Source organism: Motacilla alba, chromosome 7 (assembly GCF_015832195.1).
Source record: "Motacilla alba alba isolate MOTALB_02 chromosome 7, Motacilla_alba_V1.0_pri, whole genome shotgun sequence".
Classification (NCBI taxonomy): domain Eukaryota; kingdom Metazoa; phylum Chordata; class Aves; order Passeriformes; family Motacillidae; genus Motacilla; species Motacilla alba.
Window position 1 is genome coordinate 22,699,430 of NC_052022.1, and position 22,322 is coordinate 22,721,751.

The window sequence follows — 22,322 nt, forward strand, 5'->3', positions numbered from 1 at the left end:
AAAACGTTTCCTAGAAATCACAGGGAAAAAAAGCCACACAATTCTAAAGCATTTTAGTGACCAGAAAAAAAAAACCCAAAAAACCATACATTTTCAAAACGGGACACAGGACTGTGTATGTAATTAATGGCTTGATTCGATTAATATAATTTATATTCAAGTAATATAAACAAAACCATTGAAACTCTCACAGAATACTTTCTCTTTTAGATGTTTCACTGTTTTTTTCAAGGCTTTCTCTGTGAAAAGCACAAGAAAAACCAACAGTCATAGTGTACTACTAGTAGTTGACAGTATTTAGTCAAGCAAAACAACTGCAGCACACCACGATGCCAGTAGGGGGTAGTGACCAGCAAACAAAATCTAAAAGCTCTCCAGAATCAGAAATTAAAATCTGCCGTGTTCTGGGAAAGTTATAAACCTTCTGACCTGGTGCACTGAGTATTGGAAATCGTACCAATATTTTAATACGGGGAATGACGATTTTTTGTTTCTGTGGAACTGTAGTTCAAGTTCATCTGCAGTACTGCAAAGTCGACAGTTGAGATAGCAAATCCTCGTAAGGCTATCATCCCTCTAAAGGAAAAAGCTTTTTTTTATTATGTATGTCCCGTCCAACACTTCACCTTACTTATGTCACCTCTTAGTTTTGCCTTTGTTTTGTACAGCCAAATAAACCCGAAAGATTTGGTCTTGTCTTGTGCTTTCCATCTTTTCCAACAGTGTGGCACCGATAATATTCCTGAATAGAGAACGTTACTTTTTTTCAACACAGCCCGTGTAGATCTATGGAAAAAGTACCAAATGTTACCACGTCCTTCTACTTGACAACTGCATCTGCTTATGTGAAAGAGAGGGGGGGATTTCTGAATATTCAGTTTGCTTGTGAAAAACAGCAGGCAGAACGCCCTCCGTCCTCGCAGGCGCTGCGGAGCCGGGCGGTGCGCGCGGCGCGGGGCGGTGCGGCGGAAGCGGCGGCGGAAGAGGCGGGCGCGCTGGATCGGCGGCGGAAAAGGCGCTGCTGCCCTTCCCTACCGTAGCCCGGGAGAAGCCTGCGGTGCTCGGCGGCGCCACCATGGAGGAGAGCAGCGGCATCCGCCTGTCGGCCGAGTGCCTGGACGAGCCGCCCAACAGCCGCGTCTTCGTGGTGCTGGGCAAGGACACCGGCGAGGCGCTGATCCGGGAGCGCTTCTCGCCCTTCGGGGACATCCAGAACATCTGGCTCCTGCGGGACAGGCGCACCAACGAGTCCCGCGGCATCGCCTTCATCAAGTTCGCCCGCAGCTCGCAGGCCTGCCGGGCCATGGAGGAGATGCACGGCCGCAGCCTGCTCCCTGACAGCAAGCCCATCAAGGTGCGGCCGGGGGCGGCCCGGGGGGCTCGCGGGCCGGGCCGGGCCGAGCGGGGGCAGCGGGAGCCGCGGGCGGGGCGCAGGCCCGGGGAGCCGCCGCCTCGCCGGCCTTGCGTGGCCGCGCTGCCGGGGCGGGCCCGCGGCCAGCCGGGGCTCTCGTGAGGCCTGCCCGCTCCCCGAGGTCGAGGGAGGCCTGCGCTGGAGCAGGCCTGCGGAAAATGCCCCGCCCGGAAGTGAGGGGGTGTTGGTGACAAGGATTCTTAAGTATGTTCTAAGTGTTGTAAGCAAAATAGTTGCGAATAAATAGAGCTGGTTTTGGAGCTTGTGAACCGTTTTCAAAACTTTTTTGTTTTAATCTATGGAACTGTTCTGACAGCTTTCAGCTTCTGATTTGCTTTCCTATTCACCATGTACTAAGGAAGTATGAATAAGTTTGTATTGAGTCAGTGAAATCTTTTCTGAAGAGCTTGCTATCAGAAGCCAAAAGATCTGAGTTGTATTCCTCTTGCCCTTGCATGGCTATTAGAAAAATAAATTAAGAGCACTGTGAAATCAGTTGCTACTTTTTGTGTAGCGGGCTTGCTTTGAAAGTCTTTCTTATTTGGTTGTTTTGATTTTGCTTCTTTTTTGTTTTTTTGTTTTTGTTTGTAATTTACTTGGGCATTTTTTTCTTGGTTGTCTTCCAGTGTGCACTTCTGAAATGAAATTTATTTCAATAACTAAAAAAGATTTTAGGAGTAACAGATATGAGAAACTATGATCCTCCATAGAGCAGTAGACCTGTAAACTTTGGCCCAGCTGAGCAGTGAACTGCAGTAGCCCGGTTTTATTAAGCTGCTAGGCTTTCTTGTTTCCTTGCTTGCTTATTTGTTTCTACTACTGCTGTCCTAGGCCTTTTACAATAATGCATTCATTGCTACCTGACATGTCACCAGTGATGTTGACAGTGCTGCTGAATCAGCAGTAGTATTTCTCACCATTCCTCATTATCCCCAGTAAGGAACTCCTCTGGCTTCTGTCCTGTTTGAGATTTATTATATTTGTAGGTCGTTTATCACAGGTGGTCACAAGTATTCTGTTCTCTCCATGCTAAGGCAGTTTATGTGAATAATAAATATAAAGACAGTCAAACTACTTCACTTGCTTGTTGATACGTGTCTTAGACCCTTTTGCCAGTAATTGCTAACTGTGTAATTATTTCATTAGGTATTTATTGCACAGTCAAGAGCTTCTGGAAGCCACCGAGATCTTGAAGATGAGGAACTTACACGAATCTTTGTTATGATACCCAAAACCTACACGGAGGAGGATCTGCGGGAGAAGTTTAAGGTTCTGATTCACTGTTTGTTGTTCTTTTAAAATGCCTTTTTCTAACTTTATTAGAAGGGCATAGCAGTGGAACTTTTCATGGTTTTCAAATACTGGAAATTAATATGTTTTTTCATTGTTCTAGATGTATGGAGACATTGAATATTGCAGCATTATTAAAAACAAGACTACTGGAGAAAGTAAAGGTTTGGGCTATGTCAGGTACCTGAAACCATCGCAAGCTGCCCGAGCAATTGAAGAGTGTGATCGAAGTAAGAGTCCGAGTGAATTCTTTAAGGGTTTTTTTGCAATAAGTGTGTATCATCATAATATATCTTTAATTTTTAGTTTTGTTTGCAGCTAAATTATTCATGATGCAGAAGTATGTTGAGACAAAGTTCTCTTGCAAATAAATAATAATAGCATTGTTAACATTCACTGAGAACAATCACCTGATTATGATTTTTCAGGACCAAACTGCAAGTAGGATCAGTGAGAAGAGTTTGGAAATGGACACTTTTTGCATGATTATTGGTCTGTAGTGTAGGCTTCATACACAGGAAAATATTTTAATTTGTCCTTGCAAATAGGCAGTGTTAATAAAATATATGTGATATAGAATTAATTATTATATAAAATATATTGCATGATACATAGGGACTCTGTTGTGATCACATTTATTTAAGAACAAATTCATGCTAACTGAAACTGGGGGAATAGTGCTTGTTTTTTTTTAGTGTCAGGATTTATCTGTTACAGAGTGAAAGACTTTGTATGCTTTATTTATTACCTGCCACTTGGTGAGGCACTGGAACAGGCTGCCCACAAAAGTTGTGGATGTCCCATCCCTGGCAGTATTCCAGGCCAGTTGGATGGGGCTCTGAGCAACCTGATGTAGTGGAACATATCCCTGCCCAAGGCAGGGAGTTGGAACTTGGTGATCTGTAAGTTTCCTTCCAACCCAAACCGTTCTGTGATTCTATAAGTTGTCACTTATGCTCTAGTACCAAGAGTTAATGAATTTGAGTGAGGCTGGTGGAAGGATGTCAGGGGCTGGAAGCACGAGACTTTGGAGGAGAGGCAGAGGGAATTGGGTTTGCTCATCCGGGAGAAGAAAGGTTTTCCTAAAAGCCGAACAGCTGTCTTCTAGTCTTACCTCCTGTTCAGTGTTGCTTAATCACAAATATGAAACAGCTTGGGGTATGGATGTGGTTATTTGTTGTTCTGGTTTTTTTATGGCTTTCTTTGGTTCATTTTTCCTCAATAATGTGTGTGTGGTGGTTCTGCGTTGTATCTATCATAAGTGGTTCTACAGAAATTATATTTGTGCATAGAAATAGGAGCTTGAGATTACTTAGGAAATTGTATTTCCTTTTTGCTGTGAGGTTAAAATGAAATTAGTTGAATAGCTTGAGTCTAATACCTCTTTCTTTTGTGAAAGCAAAACCTAGATCAGTGTAAAACATCCATAAACTACTGTATTAGCACAGAATTTCAGGTGATGGCTTCTGAAGCATCTCAGAATCCTGCTGAATATCACAGAATGGTTGAAGTTGGAAGGGACCTCTGGAGGTTATCTTGCTCATCCACTTGGCTCAGGCAGGGTCACCTGGGTACCGGTGGCCCAGGACCATGTCCAGGTGACTTTTGAGTATCCCAATGTGTGTAGACTCCATCACCTTTCTGGGCAACCTGTGCCAGTGCTCAGTCACTCTCATGGTAATTAGCCTCTGTTGTGCTTAACTTGTGAGTAGAAGTAATTCCATTTGAAAGCTGTTAACTTTCACAAAATTATTTAGGCAGACTTCAAGAGTTATAATTTAGTTATTCCTCTAAAGCCAGCACTTAATGGGTTTTCTGAATGATATGTTTCTAAATATGGAACTTGAAGAATGTGGGCCTGGTCAGATAACTGAGATATGCTGAGGTGTTGTTGTCTGTGTGGTTGTTTCTTTCAGGCTACAGGGCCATTTTGGCTGAACCTAAAAATAAGTCATCTGAGTCTTTTGAACACGATTATTACAGTAATGCCATGAGACCAGAACTAAGAGGAAATACTCTTCCATTTTGTAAGTCACAGCTTTTTACACTAAAAATGATTTGTAGTTTCTAGTATGGTTACTAAGTAATAATGTGGTTTGGAGAAAGGGAAGCTGATGGAGGCTTAGGTCAGCACTGGCCAGGCATTTAATCTCTCTACTTTTATGGCTTGCTTTGCTCTGGTTGGCCAATTATTTTGCGACCGGCACTGGTGAAATCAACATGTGACCTTTACCATATAATTGACTTGGATTACTTTTAAAAGTCTGATGTAACATATGCATGAAATGAAGGCATGCAAGTATGATGACTAAAATTATTTTGTTGATTATTGAGGTATGCAGCCAGAATTTTGTAGCTTTGAAAAAGCTGAGACCCGAATTCAAGAGCCAGTCTCCAAGCGCCTGTCGGTGGTGTCTCGGCTCCCCTTTATTCAAGAGCAGCTGTTCGCCCTCTTCGATTTAGTTCCAGGTCTGGAATACTGTGATGTTCAGAGAGACCCTCATACCAATAGTGGTAAGTGAAAGTACAAAAGGTTTTTGTCTTTTTTTCTCTGAAGGGAATCCCTTGTGATTGTACTTCAATGAATTTGCACTGCAAAATACAGTACATTTGTTGGAAACTGTAGTTTCCAACAAGTAATGGTTGCTGCTATCGCTGCATATGCCCAAAAATTCAGCTTTGTTTCAACCCCTGTTAACACATAGCCCTTAAGGGCTTATACCTTCACTTTCAGATGATAAAAACTCAAGAAGGATGGAGTCAAAGTCATGATAAGTGGGTTTTGGTCAAATTAATAGTTTGAGGCAGAATAAATAAAGAATTTTCAGAAATTATTAGACATTGAAGTAAAATGTTCTCTAAATAGGTCTTCGGAATTTTTCATTCTGAAATATGTGCGTGTGTAGAAGTTGATATGGGTAAATGGGGATTAAATAATTCCAAAATGGATCATGTTTTCTACTGAAAGATTGTTTGGTTTCAGTCTTGTTTTACTGCTGCTGAGACAAATATGGAAGTGGTCTCTTCTCCAAGAAACTTGAAATGTAAATGATTCAGAAAATTACATTTTAACTTTACAGTTAAAATTCTTGAAATTCACTGTTGATGGGATGATTGCATTTTTAAATAAAATTATATATCCTTTTGTTGCTAGTTCTGGAATAGTGAGGAAGATTTGTTTTCACTTGTATGGTTTTACTGTCAGCTTTTCAAGCTAGCATAAATACGGCTCATCTGTCACTAGTAAATTTCACTGAAGCTTCCTTCACAAATAAAAGTGATGAAGTAATAATGATCTGTGCTAAAAAGACTTGAGAATTTTGTGTCACCCATGACTGATGTGCAGTATAAATACATGGCTTATGTTAGTGTAGTTTGTTCTGAGGAGTTCCCTGTTTCCTGCTGACACTGTGTGCACGGTGCTTGCAGGGTATGCTGTGATTCAGTACAGCACTGCTGCCTCAGCTATATATGCCAAGTACAAACTGCACGGGTTTGAGTATCCTCCTGGAAATCGACTAACTGTCATTTTCCTAGAAGATGGGAATGACAGCTCAGAGTAAGTACAAGTTAAAAAGTTGTAAGTTACATTCTGGAGAGAAAAACATGAAACAAACACATTTTAACATAAGATGTAACATCAGTATCACTGTGAACTTGTGCCATGCTTGTCGATAGTATTTTCTGAAACTGTTTGGTTTGGGGTTTTCTTCTTGAATGGCTTAGAATAAGCCTTTTGAAACTTGGTAGTCTTGGTAGATTAAGAAAATATTAAAATACATATTCTTAAGATACTGTCTAAAAATCTAGGATTTGGCAAGAATCTGTTAGTGTATCTGTAACATGTAACAAGTCTGGAATGTATTTTTGATGAGGTTTATGAATTAGAACTAGATTTATGTACTTCATCTCTTTGTTGTGTTTGCAGTAGTGCAAGTAGTAGTTTTGTGAAGGACATACGTAGAGTAAAACTTTTGGGTGCTGTGGATGTGATATCGGCACAGTATGGGGAATTCTCAGGTGTTTGACCATCTCTGACTTCTTCCTGTGTTTTAAATGCCCAGTACAAGGTGGAGCAGCTTAAGTAATCTCCAGCAGGGAGTGTTTTGCTGTAGTTTCATCCTAAAGGATTCTAGTTCATGTCAAACCTGTTCTGGGAGATGAAGACAGAAAGGAGGGGCAGCGGAGAGATTCAGTTCAGAAGTGCGTGGCTGATCTGAACTAATGCCAACGTTCATTGCAACCTTCATTCTTGAGTAATTCCTACATGATCTTACAACACAGGCTGTGTATCTATGCAAAAAGAGCAATTGCTTTTTCTTACTCTGCAATAGAACAAAGAAAAATTTTTGGAAAATGAGAGCAGGAAGTAAACTTTCTATGGTAATATTTTGATCTCTGAACTGAATCTCTGTGTTCTTTACCAAAACAGGTGGAATTTTTTTGTCTGTTTTGCTATTTAGACGTGCCTTACAAAATGTAGTGGGCTCTTGTAGAGATAATTTAATCTTTTTTTTTTCCCCTGGAGTGTTAGAAACCCCAAAGTGTAGTTTTTTGTATCTCTTAAGCGGTAATGAATGAGTGTTTTCAGTGAGTTGCAGCTAGCATGCAGCTTTCAGATCTCTCTGTAGGCTGCCATGAAAGCCTGTCTTGATTTTCATTATCTACATGACATTACAGATTTCTAGAGGTACTCTGATGTGTGTTAAAACTTACTTTTTCTTGCTAAATTTAACATTACTGTAACTTAGTTCTTTCTTTAAAGCAGTTTGTTACCACTTCTGCTTGCAGCCTTATCAGGAAAATGGCAACGCAGCTGGTGACAGCGCAGGTGTCGTCAGCGTTGCGCGGTAGCAGCGCCATGGTTCAGCAGTACAGGACGCCTCCTGTAAGTTCAGATCATGGACGGCGTTGGTATGCTTCTGAATTGTTGTAAGAAACCTCACATATGCCAATAAAGAGCACTGCTCACTTGCTTCTGCAAACTGTTTTATGTGCTGCATCTTTATTCCCTGAAAATGTGTCTGACCTTACTTGAATTTATTGTCCAATTTAATGAAATAACTAAAGCAAATAAAGTAATGAAGATTAGAACTCACAGGGCCTATTTTTGTTCCTGTGATGGAACAAAAATGGTAAGAAAGGTAAAATTACTTCCTCTGCCCCCCACCACCAGTTAACTTACACTCACGTTTTTTTCCCTTGTTTCAGCAAGCATTTGGAGGAGCTTCTGCCCCACAGTTGCTGCAGCCCCAAACAGATGCCATACTTCCACCACCCAAAAAAAAAGTTCCACCTGACACTTCTGTGAAGGAAAGGCTTTTCATACTTTTTCATCCCCATCCTTTACCTGTAAATGTACTGGAGGATGTGTTCTGGTAAGACTCTGTTTACAAATAAGTGTTCCCTAACAAAAAGGAAACAAGCTGTGAAATATTGAAAGTAAATATTGAAAATAAAAAAGAGGGCCTGAAAACTCTTTCCAGAAAAGGCAGTGCACAGTGACTATGGAGTCCTAAGTGACCAGTAGGTAACAGTTACTTTTAAAAAGATGTGAAATGGGGCTCATGTTAAAGCATATCTGCAGTGTCATCAGTATAGCAACGTGATTATCAATTTACTTAATTTGAAGTAAAATGTCTAGTCTTCTGATGTAGATTTTTAAGCAAAAAAATGTAGTCCTTCCAGTTACTATTTCCTAATCCATTTTACATTTTCTTTTACTTATTTTTGTAAGGCATTTAACCATTTTGATAAATTTCCACAGTAACCTAGGGGGAGCAAGTGTAGGGTGTTGTTTTTTTCCTTATACACTATAATGGTTTGCATCCTACTAACACTATTTCAACTGTTCTTACTATCTCCTTGTGTGGAACAAAGACTTGAGATAATTTCTGCCATCTTTAAAAAAAATCTGTAATTAGCAGTTCTCTGCTATTTTATATTATTAATTTGTAATATCCTCTTCAAAAAGAGACATTTCCCTTTACTAATAGCTTGAATTTTCAATTAGTCTTTAGAAAGCCAAAATATTTTAAAAGCATCAGGAGAGGAAAACATTTTGCGTGGAAGTCAAAATTGTACCTGTACAATGTAGTGGATTTTCTTAATCAGATACTGGAGGAGGAAAAGGCTATGGACCCAGGTCTTGAGACTTCAGTATAACTTCAGTAAAAAGCAAGCAGACACTTTTTAAAAAATATTTATGGATCTGTCTAAGAATCTCCTGAGTACTCTATTTTTCCTAAAAAAATAGAAAAAAATAATACTCTATTTTTCCCTGAAGCTGCAGTGCTTGCTTTCTGAGTCATTTCAGTGACACCTTTTTAAAGATAAATCATAACTGAGCAAGTTCATTTAAGTGAGATGCAGATTTAGCTTCTGAATTATCTGCTGGCTTGGGTGTGTATGTCTTATTTTTGGTTGATTTGGGGTTTTTTCTTGTTTTGTTTTTGTGGGGTGTTTAGAGTGCCATTTATTGTTTGGGGACTGTAGTATTGATCAGCTATACATATTCTTGTAAGTAAGAGAGAGATCACTGATATTTGTGGTTCTATTGTAGTATTTCACAGAAAACATCTGTAAACTTTTGGTGTTCATTTGTACTTCCACCCCTAATTCAAGAGAAGAGAATATTCAGATTGGGAGAATAGACATAAAAATACTGGGTTTGTAGTTAACAAATCATATGTGCTTTAGACTGGAAGTTTTTTTTCAGGAAAATCTGTAAATTACCTTTTCTTTTTTTCCCCTGCCCCAGTCGTTTTGGACAATTGATAAGTGTTTATCTTGTGGCTGGAAAAAATGTGGCCTATGCAAAATTTGCAGACAGAGCAAGTGCCAGCGAGGCCATAACTGCATTGCATGGCAAGATTGTGAACGGTGTGAGGCTGAAAGTGAGATTGGCAGACTCACCCTCGGAGGAGCCCAACAAGCGCCAGAGAACTTACTGAGCAGGTGAGTACCCCCCACCCAGCCTGAGCTCTTACTTACCCTAGAGTCAGCTACCTCACATAGTGACAGGCAAAGGTTTTCAAGTTACATACAAACATATTATGATAATATGATATTATGATAAACTCTAAATCTACTCTTAGCTACCAAACTGAAATAGAATTTTTGATATATCTATGTGTGTATACACACACGTGTGTGTATATATATATTCTATATATATATATAATTTTTGATATATCTGTGTGTGTATACACACACGTGTGTATATGTATTCTATATATATATAATTTTTGATATATCTGTGTGTGTATACACACACACACGTGTGTATATGTATTCTATATATATATAATTTTTGATATATCTGTGTGTGTATACACACACACGTGTGTATATGTATTCTATATATATATAATTTTTGATATATCTGTGTGTATACACACATGTGTATATATATCTATATATATAATTTTTGATATATCTGTGTGTGTATACACACACATATATATGTGGGTGTGTGTATGCTTATATATATATACACATCTGCACTTAATTTTATAAAAATCAATTTTTATAGTCCTTGAGAACAAAATGAACCAGTTGATAAAAATCAATCTGGATGTTCATAGAAATATCACTTTTGTACTTGGAGAATCAGTTGACATTGAAAAGAGTATGGAAAAAATAAACAATGAAACAGACATAAGCTTGTGTGTGTCTTTTTTTGTTACTATCATATGCCCTCAGTGGCATTGGTTAAAGATGAAAAGTTGAGCCCTTGAAGGGCAGAGTAGTGACAGGGTAAATAAAAAAAGGATGGGGGGGACAGGTAAGATTGTCAGGTGAAACCAAAGGTTTGGGATATTTGGGTGATCTGTGTTCTCAGAAATCAGGTGTAGCTGAAATATGTGATAGAGGAGAAAATAAAGCAGAGCCTGTGTGAAGGAATTGAGACAGGTGTTTGGTAGTTAGTTTCAGAACTTTATGTTTATGGCCTGTGAAAGCTGGCTAAACTCCTAGAGATGTTTTATATCTTCCTGCCTTCAGCGACCAAAATTCAATTGTTCTTTTAAAACATTGCTTTGCTTCAAATTGTATTTGCTTTCATCATATTTTTGAATTATTTTTATTTTTTTCAGCATTAGGGCTATTGCCATAGGAGAATATAGTTGGGGGAAAAAAGCCTAAGCCCTTTTTTTTCTACAAAGTAACTCTCAAATATTACTATAGCTTCCAGATATTTCCAGTACCATACTATCTTCCTAGGGTATATGAAGTTTTGATTTAACTAATTCAGAAAACGTCACAACTGTCTTTGTATTTTCCCTCTAAGCTTCGCTCTTTGTACCTTTCTTTGTATAGATGTTCTTTGTGACCCCAGAGCTGCAAAGACTTAAAAAAGCTTTTGCTCAAAGTGTTCTTTTTCTCCTTTTCTTCTAAGAACCTCCATGTTCCTCTTTTGATAAGCAGCAGATAGTAAACATGGCCTTAGTTTTTATACACAACTTTTGTTTTAATAAGTTGGATTTCTGGGTATTCTTTTTCTTCATGGAATTATAGCTGAAACTAAATTGAAAATTTTTTAATCATCAGCTCTAGTGAGTGCAATTTTAAGTAACTTTTACCCATGCTCTTACCTTTGAACAACATTTTGTTTGTTTTTAATGTGACTTTTGCTTTCAGCAATAAAAGCCCTGTGTCCCTACAGGAAAAACTATGATGTGAAGGGTAATATAATACCAGGTCTGCCATGTGTACTTTTTACTGGAGAAGTGTAAATACAATATGCATCCCAAATTAGAAAAATTATTTATCTCCATTTTTTCATACACCAGGTTCCTGATTCCAAGTTTCTTAGCAGGTTGTCTTGGCATCTATCTCTTTTCAGGATTGACAGACAGAATTACTTGTTCATTTGTCCTTTAGTTGGTTTCTTAAATTCAAATAAAGTGGTACCTAAAAGAAAAGATTGCCTTTCAAAAGGGCTTACCCATATAAGTGATTTTCCCAGTGCCTGACTTTGTGCTGACTGACAAGCTTTGCAGTAATTTGGAAGCTTATATTTTGCTTTTAATTAAAGTGTTAAATTGTGCATGTGAAAAGAGATGCAACTCTCCCTACCTCTGAAATAGTTGTGGGTTTTTTTAAGATGTGAGAATACTAACTTTTTCATTTTGAATTTTAGCTGAAGGAAGTAACCTTCCTAGCTAAAACTTTTGTGAGTTTTCACTTAAGGAAATCATTGCCTCTTAACAAAAAAATCCTTTCTAAAGTCCTTTTGTACTGCTTGCCTTTCGTCTCTAAGAAGGTGACTGGATTTCTGAAATAGTCTTTTCTATACAAGGTTTTCTGATGAAAATTCATTATAAGACTTGTGAATTCTAGAGTCTTTATGAAAATGAATGTCATTCAATGTAAGAATTAAGTAAAATACTTATTTTTTAACACGTTTGAAGTTTTGCCCCAACACCTTCTTATGCAAATAACTTTTTTTAAAATACAATTCACAAAATTGTTTCTTAAAAAAGGTTTTATGGTAACAGTATGCTACTCATAATGCTTTTGCAATGCAAACTTCTGACTATAAGAACTTTCTGTTACCTTGCAACAAACTTAGTTTATCAGGCAAATTTGAATACACATCTATTAATATTCTGAACTAATCCACCTAATGAATTTTACAGGCTCTGCTTCTCCTACAAGTCAATGAAAATTAATTTGTTTATGTAAATGGTTAAAAGTAGCAGAGAAAAGATGGAAATACAGACCTGTAGGGTTCTCTTCACCACTTTAAATTCTAATGTAAGTTTTTTGGGGTGTGAGGTTATCCCCTTTTATGCTAAGCAAGTATTTATGGCTGAAATAATCACTTCAAACTATCTTGCTTTACATCAGTGTAGGCTTCAGAAGATAACTTCTAGGCAGTTGCTAAAAGCAAGACCTGTCTTAAAAATCTTGCTGTTGTCCAGCTTGTGCTCTCCAGTCAGGGCTTTGTGTTACCTGGAGTATTTTGTGAAAAGCTCACTGCAGTGTCTGATGCCAGTTACACACACTGTGTCATTCAAAAATAGAAGAGGAAGGGAATAATTTGCTATCTGTCAGAAGAATGCATTGTGGCATTCCAATTAATCTCTTCTCTGCTACCTAGTAGTTCTATTTAAATTCCACCCCCACCCTTGGAAACCCCCTCCAAACTACTAAACAAGAGATCCACAAGCAAACAAAACTAAAACCCCAAATCCACACAAAAATCTGTCATAAGACTTCAATATAGTCCTTAGAACGCAGAGTTTCTAACCAGCTTTGTGTTAGAGATGCTTTGATACTCATTGCATCTGATTGACTTCAACCCACAGCAAATGGATTCATTGCAATTTTCCCCTGCTGAAAAAACTTGGGTGTTTTTAATAATTATTTAGTTACTAAGTTGAAAAAAAAAATATTCTGTCATAAAATACTTGGTTATTTTTGTCTTTGGTTATTCTTGTCCAGAAGAAGTGCTGCATCACTGATTTCATTTGCATTCATTTTTTTGACTTAAACCTTTATTGAAATCCTGATGTTAGTATGTATATATTTTAATGTTTTACTGCTCTGCAAAAATGTTTTTAAAAGGTAATTGTATCATAGTTGTGATATACATTTTAAAAAAAGCTGTATTTTGTATCAACAGTATACTGCAGAAAAAATGGGGGCTTTTACACACAGCTCAGAAAGAGGTGCTTCTTTAATAGTTAGAGAAGCATGCTTAAAACTTCAGTATTATTCTAAAGATATTGAAAGCCTTATTTATATGCTGCTGCAATGATTATATTTTAGAATATATACTTTGAAATAAAAATAGATATGTTGCTTTTTGATACTATTTTTGTGCTTGTGTTTTTTCTACAGAAACTAAGTAATGACATGACCCTCAGCTAGCTGACTGACTGACTGAAAACGTGACTAGACATGGTTCCTGTGGACAGTGACAGCTTTTTTCAGTGACAACTTTTTATTTGTTAATTGTTACTTAGTTGATCTCTCTATAATCTTTTTTCTTTCTGAATATACAGACATGCAGTTTTGAAAATTCTGTAGGTATTAAAAACTGTAAACTGGTGCTTGTTCTTGTAATAGTATATAACCTTGTATTACAGAAATAGGTCTTGTTTTTACCTGAATCCTTCCTATAAGATGGAAATTACAATGATGGAGGAAATAAAGGAGCCAGCATTTTCTGACTTGAGTGGTTAATTGATAATGATTCAGATTCTGTTAAAATAGAAGACATCTCTCATGATCCAAATTGCATTGAGAAGTGAAGTACAGCAGTTAATTCAAAGAAAATGAAGTCACTTTAACAACGCTAGCAGACATGACAGTATTCATCTAGATCTAAGAAAATTGCTGTAATCAAGAAAATAATTCAAAGTACATTCTTAGATATTTTGTTGCTTTGGGACACAATTACTAGTTCTGCTGTGTAGTGAAAGGAACATTTGACTCTGTCAGACTACCAGAACTTCTTATATTTATGCTTTCTTATCCTGAGGTCTTTTGGCTGTAACTGCAGGGAAACTGTGGAGCCTAGGGCTGTGGGTTTGTTGTTGTTACTTTTGAGGGATATTGGGGTATTTTGGGGTTCTTTTGGTTTTTTTTTTCCTGAAGTTTTCAATGTATATGTTCAAGTAAGAGTTGGACAAGTCAAGTTTTCAGCAGGATGAAGACAATTTTAGCACTGAAGGAGAGTAAATGTGCACATATAATTTTCAAATGCCATAATTTTTCCTTGTATTCCTGTATACTACTTGTTGAATTGGAAACATCCTGGTTATTAAAATATGATATACAGATAAAATTGAGGGATTCCAGTTGTATGCGCCTTAGAGAAGCATGCCCTTGGATGCTTCCTGCTTCCCAGCATCTCCCATATGGTCCCTTCATCAATTGGTTCAGAAGCTTAAATTCAAAGTAATGAACCATGTATTTTAAAAAAAAACAAAAACAAAACATTTTTTTCTTTTTTTTAAAAGAATATTAGAATTCAAATGCTCAAATTAGAGCAAGTTGCAGAGCAAAAGTTGCCTGAGAAACCTTTTCCTTCCCTCCATTCCAGCAGTACCTGTTAAAAAGCAGTACTTGATGACTCACCAGCAGCTCTTTTCCCCAAGTGCAGTTGTTTCATTTAGCACAAAGAACAGAACTGAATAAGGGTTGCATGGGTTAACCAGGCTGTAAAATTCCTGCTTAATTTGGGGTAGCTGTTAGAAATTAGTGAAAAAACAGATTCATGGTTGAGCCTGGAGAATTGGATCCTGTCTCTAATCCTGTCTCCTATGTTCCCCTGAAAAAGTTCTAGTTTGGGTTTTCTGTTTGTTTATTTGGATGGTTTTGTTTTGTTCTGTTTTGTTTTCCCATATTTCATGGTAAATTTCAAGTAGCATTTAGGAATTTTCTGTATTTGCACAGAGAAAATAATTCTGACCAGGTTGCCATAAACCCCAAACTCCAGAACTGTCAGGCAGCACCTTCGCATCCTTAACTGTACAATGTGTGCGGTGAGTCCAATATTTCAGAAAACATCAGTCCTGTTCTGGGGACATGGAGAGACAGCACACTCTTACAGAGGGTCTGACACCTGCTGCAGAACCTGGATGCTGTGGTGGATGTGCACAGTACCAGGTGAAATGCTGAGAATCCCTGTATAGGCAGCTGAAAAAAAATAAATTTTCATTTGTATGGTAGAATTGGCCTCTTGATGAGTCTCCTGTGCCAAAATCCCCATTTTTGTGGGGTGGATGCCTGTGTCTTTAGGGCATATAAACATGCCTAGGAGGGTAAACACTCAAAAATTGAGTAATGGTGGTGGTGTTTGGTCATCCAAGATGGGAAGGAAGAATCATGTTGGAATGGTCCTTGAGGGAGCATTGAACACACACAGAGGGTTAGAAGATATCCTTTACAGTTTGAAGTGATGTTACAAATTAGAACAGTACCATTTTCTAGTTGTTCTCAATCTTGTTTTTATTACTACATGTCTCTGGGAACAGTGGGCTGTGGCACTCCCTGGGCATGGAAGATCAGTGCTCTGCATGCAGTCTTGCTTTGGGCTATGCTACTCCCTTGCCAGCTTGCTCAGTCAGTTCTGAAACTGAGGAGAATTAGGCTGGAGCTCAAACAAACCTTTTTCCCACTTTCATTTCTAAGGGTTCAAGACACTGTAGCATTTGGTTTTTAGGTGTCTCCCTTTTAGTCACTGCTGAATCAGGCTATCAAGTGACTCGCATGGAGTCATTTTTAGTATTCGGGTAAAGGTTTTTAGAAGATACCTAAAATAAAATCATTATTGCTCTCAGAGTTCAGTGTATTTCCTGGAAACATCCATGTTCTATTCTTTGGCTAAGTAACAGTTCGTGTAAATACACTTTTGATTGGATATGATATCATCACTCCCTGTTTAATTGTTACATAGCACTGCTGGTAAGTGGTAGGCTGTTTTTCTTGGTCCTTGCACTGGTAAGTAAAAACTTTGCTGTGAGAATGAGCCTTAGGCTCCTGTACTGGAAAAAAACCCTGTGTCACTCATAATTCCCTTTGATGCTGGTAAGTGAATTGACCAAAACTGTCTGAGGTTTCTGGTGTGTTATTTTGCAGTATCAGTGCTTTAATGTTGACAAGTAGAAGTCAGTGTGCTTACCTGTAAGTGACTTAGACTTCTGTTGTGTTCATCAGCCATAGTTTCTGTTGGTGCTGAACAAGACTTTTGTACCTTTGAAAATGAGATAATAGAGACTTCACAAATCACACTAAATTATTTTAGATTAGAAATTTAAATCATTTTATGATTATAAAAATTAAGAAATAAATATTGATATAAGACTTTGATTTAATCTACTTTAACAATATACAACTGCCTGCTCCCACACCTGAATTCTTTTATTAGGAATTTTTCTTGAAATTCTGCAGACCTTGGGAAGGTGGAGCTTCCAACACGAAGTCTATCCAAATCCAATACTAACATGCAATATCTAATACACAATATCTGCAAGACTTTATGAAGACTGAAGAGTTAACTGCTGACAGATCCTACTCTATATTTAGAGAAAGTGTTTACAAATCCTGAGCTTGAGAGTACAGAAGTTTCACTGGGAATTCTTCCAGCTCTTCTGGCCAAGTTCTGTCTTTGGAAAGTGCTAGTGAGTAAATTTTTCAGATGCCATTTTAAAAGATACAGGGCAGTGTTAACAGAGCAGAGTATGTGGACATCAGAACTATTAAAAATGCAAATATATGCTGGAAGTATTTTCTAAACTCGAAATTATAAGCAGCTTCACAAATAAAATTGCAAGATGGCTGAAAGTTATTTTAAGTATTGGAATGCTGATTATTTTCATGCTGGGCACACTAAATCCCCTTTCTTATGTGTCTGTTATAGCTAAGGATAGCAGGAGGGAAGTTATGTTTAATCAGCAAAACAAAATCAAAGGCAATGACATGTGAATACATGCAGTGCCTGTTTTGACCCACTGACATTTTTAAATTTTAATGAAGTCCACAAAATTCACTTCAATTCTGAATTCACTTCCTATAATAATGCTGGGGACATTAAAATTTGCTGCCTTTCTTCTTATGTGGTAACATACCAACTAAGCTACTTAAAATTATGGCCAGAATTTTAGACATGGGTTATCCATAAACAGCTGTCACTAAGTTTTACCCTTTGCCTGTTAAAAGGCCAAGGATACAAAAATGGCCTTGATGCCCATATATAACAGCATTCCTGGAATTTTATCCTGGAGACCCTCTGAAACTCTTTGAAGCTGGGTAATCTCTGTTGCTTTGGAAAAATAAATTATTTAGGTAGTTCTCAGGGAGTGCAGAGGAAACTGTACCACAGTGACCCTTTTAAAGCCATTCTAGTAGAGTTACTAAGAAAAAGTGCTTTAAATACTGAAGCTTGAAAGAACTGAGTCTAGAATAGAAAGTAGAGGGCTGGTAATAGCCAGCAGGGTTATAAGGATTGTAGTTACAACACTTCCAACCAGAGATTTTTTTTTCTCTGTTGTTTAAAAATAATAGTTCAAAGTGTTTAAACAGCTTTGGTTTTGCACTCTGTGCAGTAAAGGAACCGTGCATTGTGCTGAAAATGAGTAGTGGCACCCACTCCTAAAATCAAGTATGAAACAAACTTTGTGTTATCTTTGAGTGGATATAGTTAACTATACTATCAACCACACAGAGTTTGTTTGTGTGAGATTGAACTACTCCAGCTGATTTATCAGATTTGTTTTCAGAGATTCTTGGAGTTCTGAAAAACTGAATTTCAGGTTTGTTTTTCTGGTTTCTTTCATTTAATAGGGATATTCTAAATAGAACTCTGATTTAATAACACTGTATGAAAAATTTTTCCCCAGTTCTTGTTTTAAACCCTCTGCCTGGTCATTTACTGAATCTTCCCAAAGTCTTGTATGATAAAAAACAGCACATGATTGCTTCCTATCAGCCTCCTATGTATCATTGGGGGTTTTATATACCAAAAGACAATCCTTTCTCAGTCTGCTCTTCAGCTAGAATTATCTCCTCACACAGATGCACTCCCATACCTCTGCATATAGTTTTTCAGTTGCATACATGCATTTCTTTGTTTCACATTATCATATAAAGGAACTGGAACTGTACACAGCACTCAAGTGCAAAGACATTTATGCAGGGTTGTAATGAGCATTCCTACTTTGTTTTCTGCTGCTTTTGAAGCAATTTCTAACAGGGTTTGCCTTTTGGACTACTGCTGAGTAGCAAACCAATGTTTGCAGAAAACTACTCACAATGACTCCAAGTAATAAAGGCTAATTTATAGCCCATTATTATGGAAGTTTAGTTAGTGTTATTTTCATTGCTGTTTACATTAGTTTGTAGTTATTGACATAGACTTTCAGCCACCATCTCATTGCTCACTATTGTCAGATCTTTCTACAGCTGCTCAGTGTTAGTTTTCGTTTTGCCTACCTTGAGTAATTTTGCATCATCAGGGAACTGTTTTCACACAAGTAATTTTGGGCTATTTAGGTGCAACAGTGCTCATCTAGAAGTATTCTAGCCAATTCAGCTGTAAAGAGGACTCAAAGAGGAAAGTAAATAATGTTGTGTTGGGTGGTCAGTATCTGTCGAAAAAGGGGATGTTGATCTGGTTACTGGATCTGGTCCTCACGGCAGCTGTGCTTTCTGATTCCTGGAGATGGCTCTTCACTCCTGTGGCACTCCCCTAATCTGGGGCACATCCAGTTTCCATCAGCTGGTGCCTGCCTTTTCTTTCACAGCTTCTGCCTGCTATGAGCCTGCCTCCCAAGGTCTTCCTCTGCCTAATTTGTTTATTATCGCGCACTCTTAAATGCTCTTCGGTGTTCTACTTCATACTTCTCCTTCAGAGCACTTCAGCTCACTTGTTATTACTACTGTACTCTTACAGATTTTCATAATTCAATGAATTTGCAAAAATACAGGGTGCAATTTTCAAAAATCTTTATTAAAAACGTGTCTCTTACCTATGCCTTGCCTAAAGGTACCTTTTTGCCAAACACCCCCCTAACAATAAATGACAGCAATGAAACAACAATATGCCTTATTACAGGAGAAAATAAAAGTATTTTCTTAAAGTTCTGTAAGCCAGTATTTTCAATGTCCATAGATCTGCTTATCCTCAGCATAGGGCTGGTAAGCAAACATTTCATTTTATATTTAGTAAACTTTCCTGCTGCCTGATGTAAAGAATGGGAATGATTACAGTTATCTAAGAATCAGTTCTATTAAGAACTATAAGTTCTATGTAAGTTCTATCAGTTAAGACCTTAGAAGATGAGGGTACCTGTGTGTATACATGGCACTTTGTCATCCATCTTTGTTTACCCTCTATGTAATGTAACTTATTTTAAAACAATATGTAAGCTACCTTTCCACATGTCTGTTTCTCTTTGGTGTAAGTATAGGCAAATTAGTGAAAAAAAGCCAAACCCCTCTGTAGAATAGGCACTTAAGAATTTGGTATCAAGATCATTAGAGAATATTAAAGAATAAATTGTTCAGAAACAAGTGAGCTAATTAACAATAGAGTTTTCTGGAATTTCTTTCAGGTCACAGATGTTGTGTAACCTCTTGTCTGAAATGATGTTTCTGAATGAACCTTAAGACTCCTCTACCTCCCTGCCCTGTTATTTATTTCTTCTAGAAGAAAAATAAGTGACTACATTCCTGGTATGATTGTTTGTAAGAGACTTAAACATCATTATTGCGTTAAACACTGTTACAGTCATCAAAGAACTTTGCCCACTATGGCAAGGTCTCTAAAGAAGCTGCAGGAAGCACACCCTGCCTGAATCTGGGAAACTGAACTGTCAGTTAAGATATCTGATGGGAACTTGAAGTAAGATAAAGGTGGTACTATTGTCCAATTATCTCAGGCCTAAGGAGAAGTAAACAAGGCTGGGGAAGAAGAGTGTATCCACAAGGAAAGCCAGCTCAGCAGCTGTATTGGAACATCAGCTCTGGCTGGGTCTGGCAGCTGGCAGGGGTAGCCGTAGCCACAGACTCGTTTGCTGAGGCGAGGGGTGCACTCTTCCCCCTGTGGCTGGGGTGGATGGTTTGGGTTTTTTGGGTGAAGCCTCTGCTCCACATGAGACAGAGGAAATGAACACCCACCCTTGGAGGCTGCAAGCTGAGCTTTGAGCCGGATAAGAAGCAGACCCTCCAGAGAGGGGATGGTGTTTTTATCATGCCAGTTGTCGTCCAGCATGCAACTGGCCCACTTGTGACATTCCCACCGCCCCTCCTCGGAGCAGGTCACATCCAGAAGGGACATTAACTTTCACACACATGCATCCCTTGTGATGGGGCATGACTGGCTTGACTTTGCTGATGCCAGAGGCAGCTGTAAGCCATTAAAGACCCCCAAAGCACCCCCAGACTCATTTCTGAGGCTTTCCACCAAGGGACTGCACAGGATCCACAATGTTGCAACAGATCCAGTGTAGCAAAAGACAGTGTAAAAAGGTCTCTTCCCATGGAGGGGAGGTGTTTGCACATTCCTATGGACATCTGAAGGTATTAACCCATTGAACTCTACATTTCATGGCACTCCCCCAGTGGAGAAGAGGAATAACAGGATGCTGTCTGGAGTCTGGATCCACAGGTGGTGATATCTTTCTATCACAGTGATGTCTCTCTTGTCATTCTCTTCCCTCCTGATGCCCCCTGCTTCCTTTTTCCTATTTTTCTATCTCCTCCCATTTACTGGTAAATAATATTCAATGTACTATTGACATTGGCACATTGCCTCGTTTGCACCTTATCTGGGCTCTAATAATCCAATTTTAAATGTGTTCTATAATGCATGTGGCTTCATACTTAATCTTTCTGTGGATTTTACACAAAAGCTTACTCTGACACTCACCAAAGTCCCACTTAATGTTTTTCCTGCTCCAGCTCTTGGAAACTGAACACCAAAAAGAAAAAAAAAAAAAGGTGTTACTTAATGAATTTCCTAGCTTTATTGAACCACATTGAAAATGAAACTTGCAGGTTTACCTGAAAGAATAAAGCTCTTTTTCCAAGAAGCTTATCTGAGAAGTTACACAAAAAATACTATGTCTAGGGATCCTTCTATGGAGGTCTCTGCTTTAATAGTAAAATGACTATGGCTTTTGTATGCCAGGGTGCCCTTTGTTGTACAATGATACTGCCAAATCTGCAACTGCTTGTTTGAGAAACAGGAAAAACATAAATCAGCATCACACAGCCTGTCTTTGCCTAATGAGGAGTGTAGATTCAATAATTTATAGAATTCTGTAAATCTGCTTTTTTTCTGTGGTATTTGCCCTTTTCCCCCATTCTCCTATTGAAATTTGCTGGCGGTGGCATCTAGTTCTCTAGGGATTTCAATTGATCTTCTTGCACGACAACATCTATTTCCAATCTTGTTACCGTGAACCAGAGAGCAGGGCTGAGGTGGGGGATGTAAATAGTCCGAGTACAGTTTGCTAAGAGAGGCCTCAGAGCCATCTCTGGAGGGCAGGAGGCGCTCCAGCCCTGGGGGGGACAGGGAGTCACCAGGCCCAAGCAGAAGGACCACGGTGTCAGAGGCATGTCACGAACCAGACAGAGGAGTCTAGAACCTGCCGGCTCCGCAGCAGGGTGACCTGTTCCACTCCATGGGTTCTCTACACAAGACAGTCCAGCTTCCCCTTTCCAAAGGTGTGTTTAAGCTATCAAGGATGTTGAAAAAGCTGTGATGGAGGATCTACAGGGAAAAAAAAGCAACTCCCCATCCCCAAAAAACCAACCAACCAAAACAAAACAACCCCCCCAAACCTAATACAAATTAAATCAGAGGAATAATTTCTACAGCAGCTTTCTGGCGCATGTAATGTGTCTTTTTACAACCTCCCATTATCAGATGACAAAGATTGATCAGCTAACACAGTGACCACTGCAGGAGGGTGACGGTGCAAGCTTGGGTGTCGTGCTTGTGTCACCAAGCCTGGGTGGGGAAAGGCGCTCAGGCTGCTGCTGACAGCCCTGTCCCTCGGCGGCACCCCTTTGTCTGACACCGTCCTCCCGGCCCTGGCACGGAGGTCCCTTTGCTCCAGCACAGCACGTGCTTCCCCCCGTTTAATTCCAGACCTGATGTCAC

At 38.7% G+C, this 22,322-nt stretch overlaps 1 protein-coding gene across 1 annotated transcript; it reads left to right on the forward strand.

Annotated features, from left to right (window-relative positions):
* Nucleotides 1-955: 955 nt before the first annotated feature.
* On the forward strand, nt 956-13,881 carry RBM45 (RNA binding motif protein 45). Its single transcript, XM_038143303.1, has 10 exons — nt 956-1,354; nt 2,558-2,680; nt 2,805-2,931; nt 4,618-4,728; nt 5,036-5,215; nt 6,131-6,260; nt 7,493-7,589; nt 7,913-8,079; nt 9,462-9,658; nt 13,550-13,881. Exons 1-9 carry the CDS (start codon nt 1,076-1,078, stop codon nt 9,652-9,654), a joined length of 1,407 nt encoding a protein of 468 aa, XP_037999231.1. The 5' UTR covers nt 956-1,075; the 3' UTR covers nt 9,655-9,658; nt 13,550-13,881.
* The last annotated feature ends 8,441 nt before the right edge of the window (nt 13,882-22,322 follow it).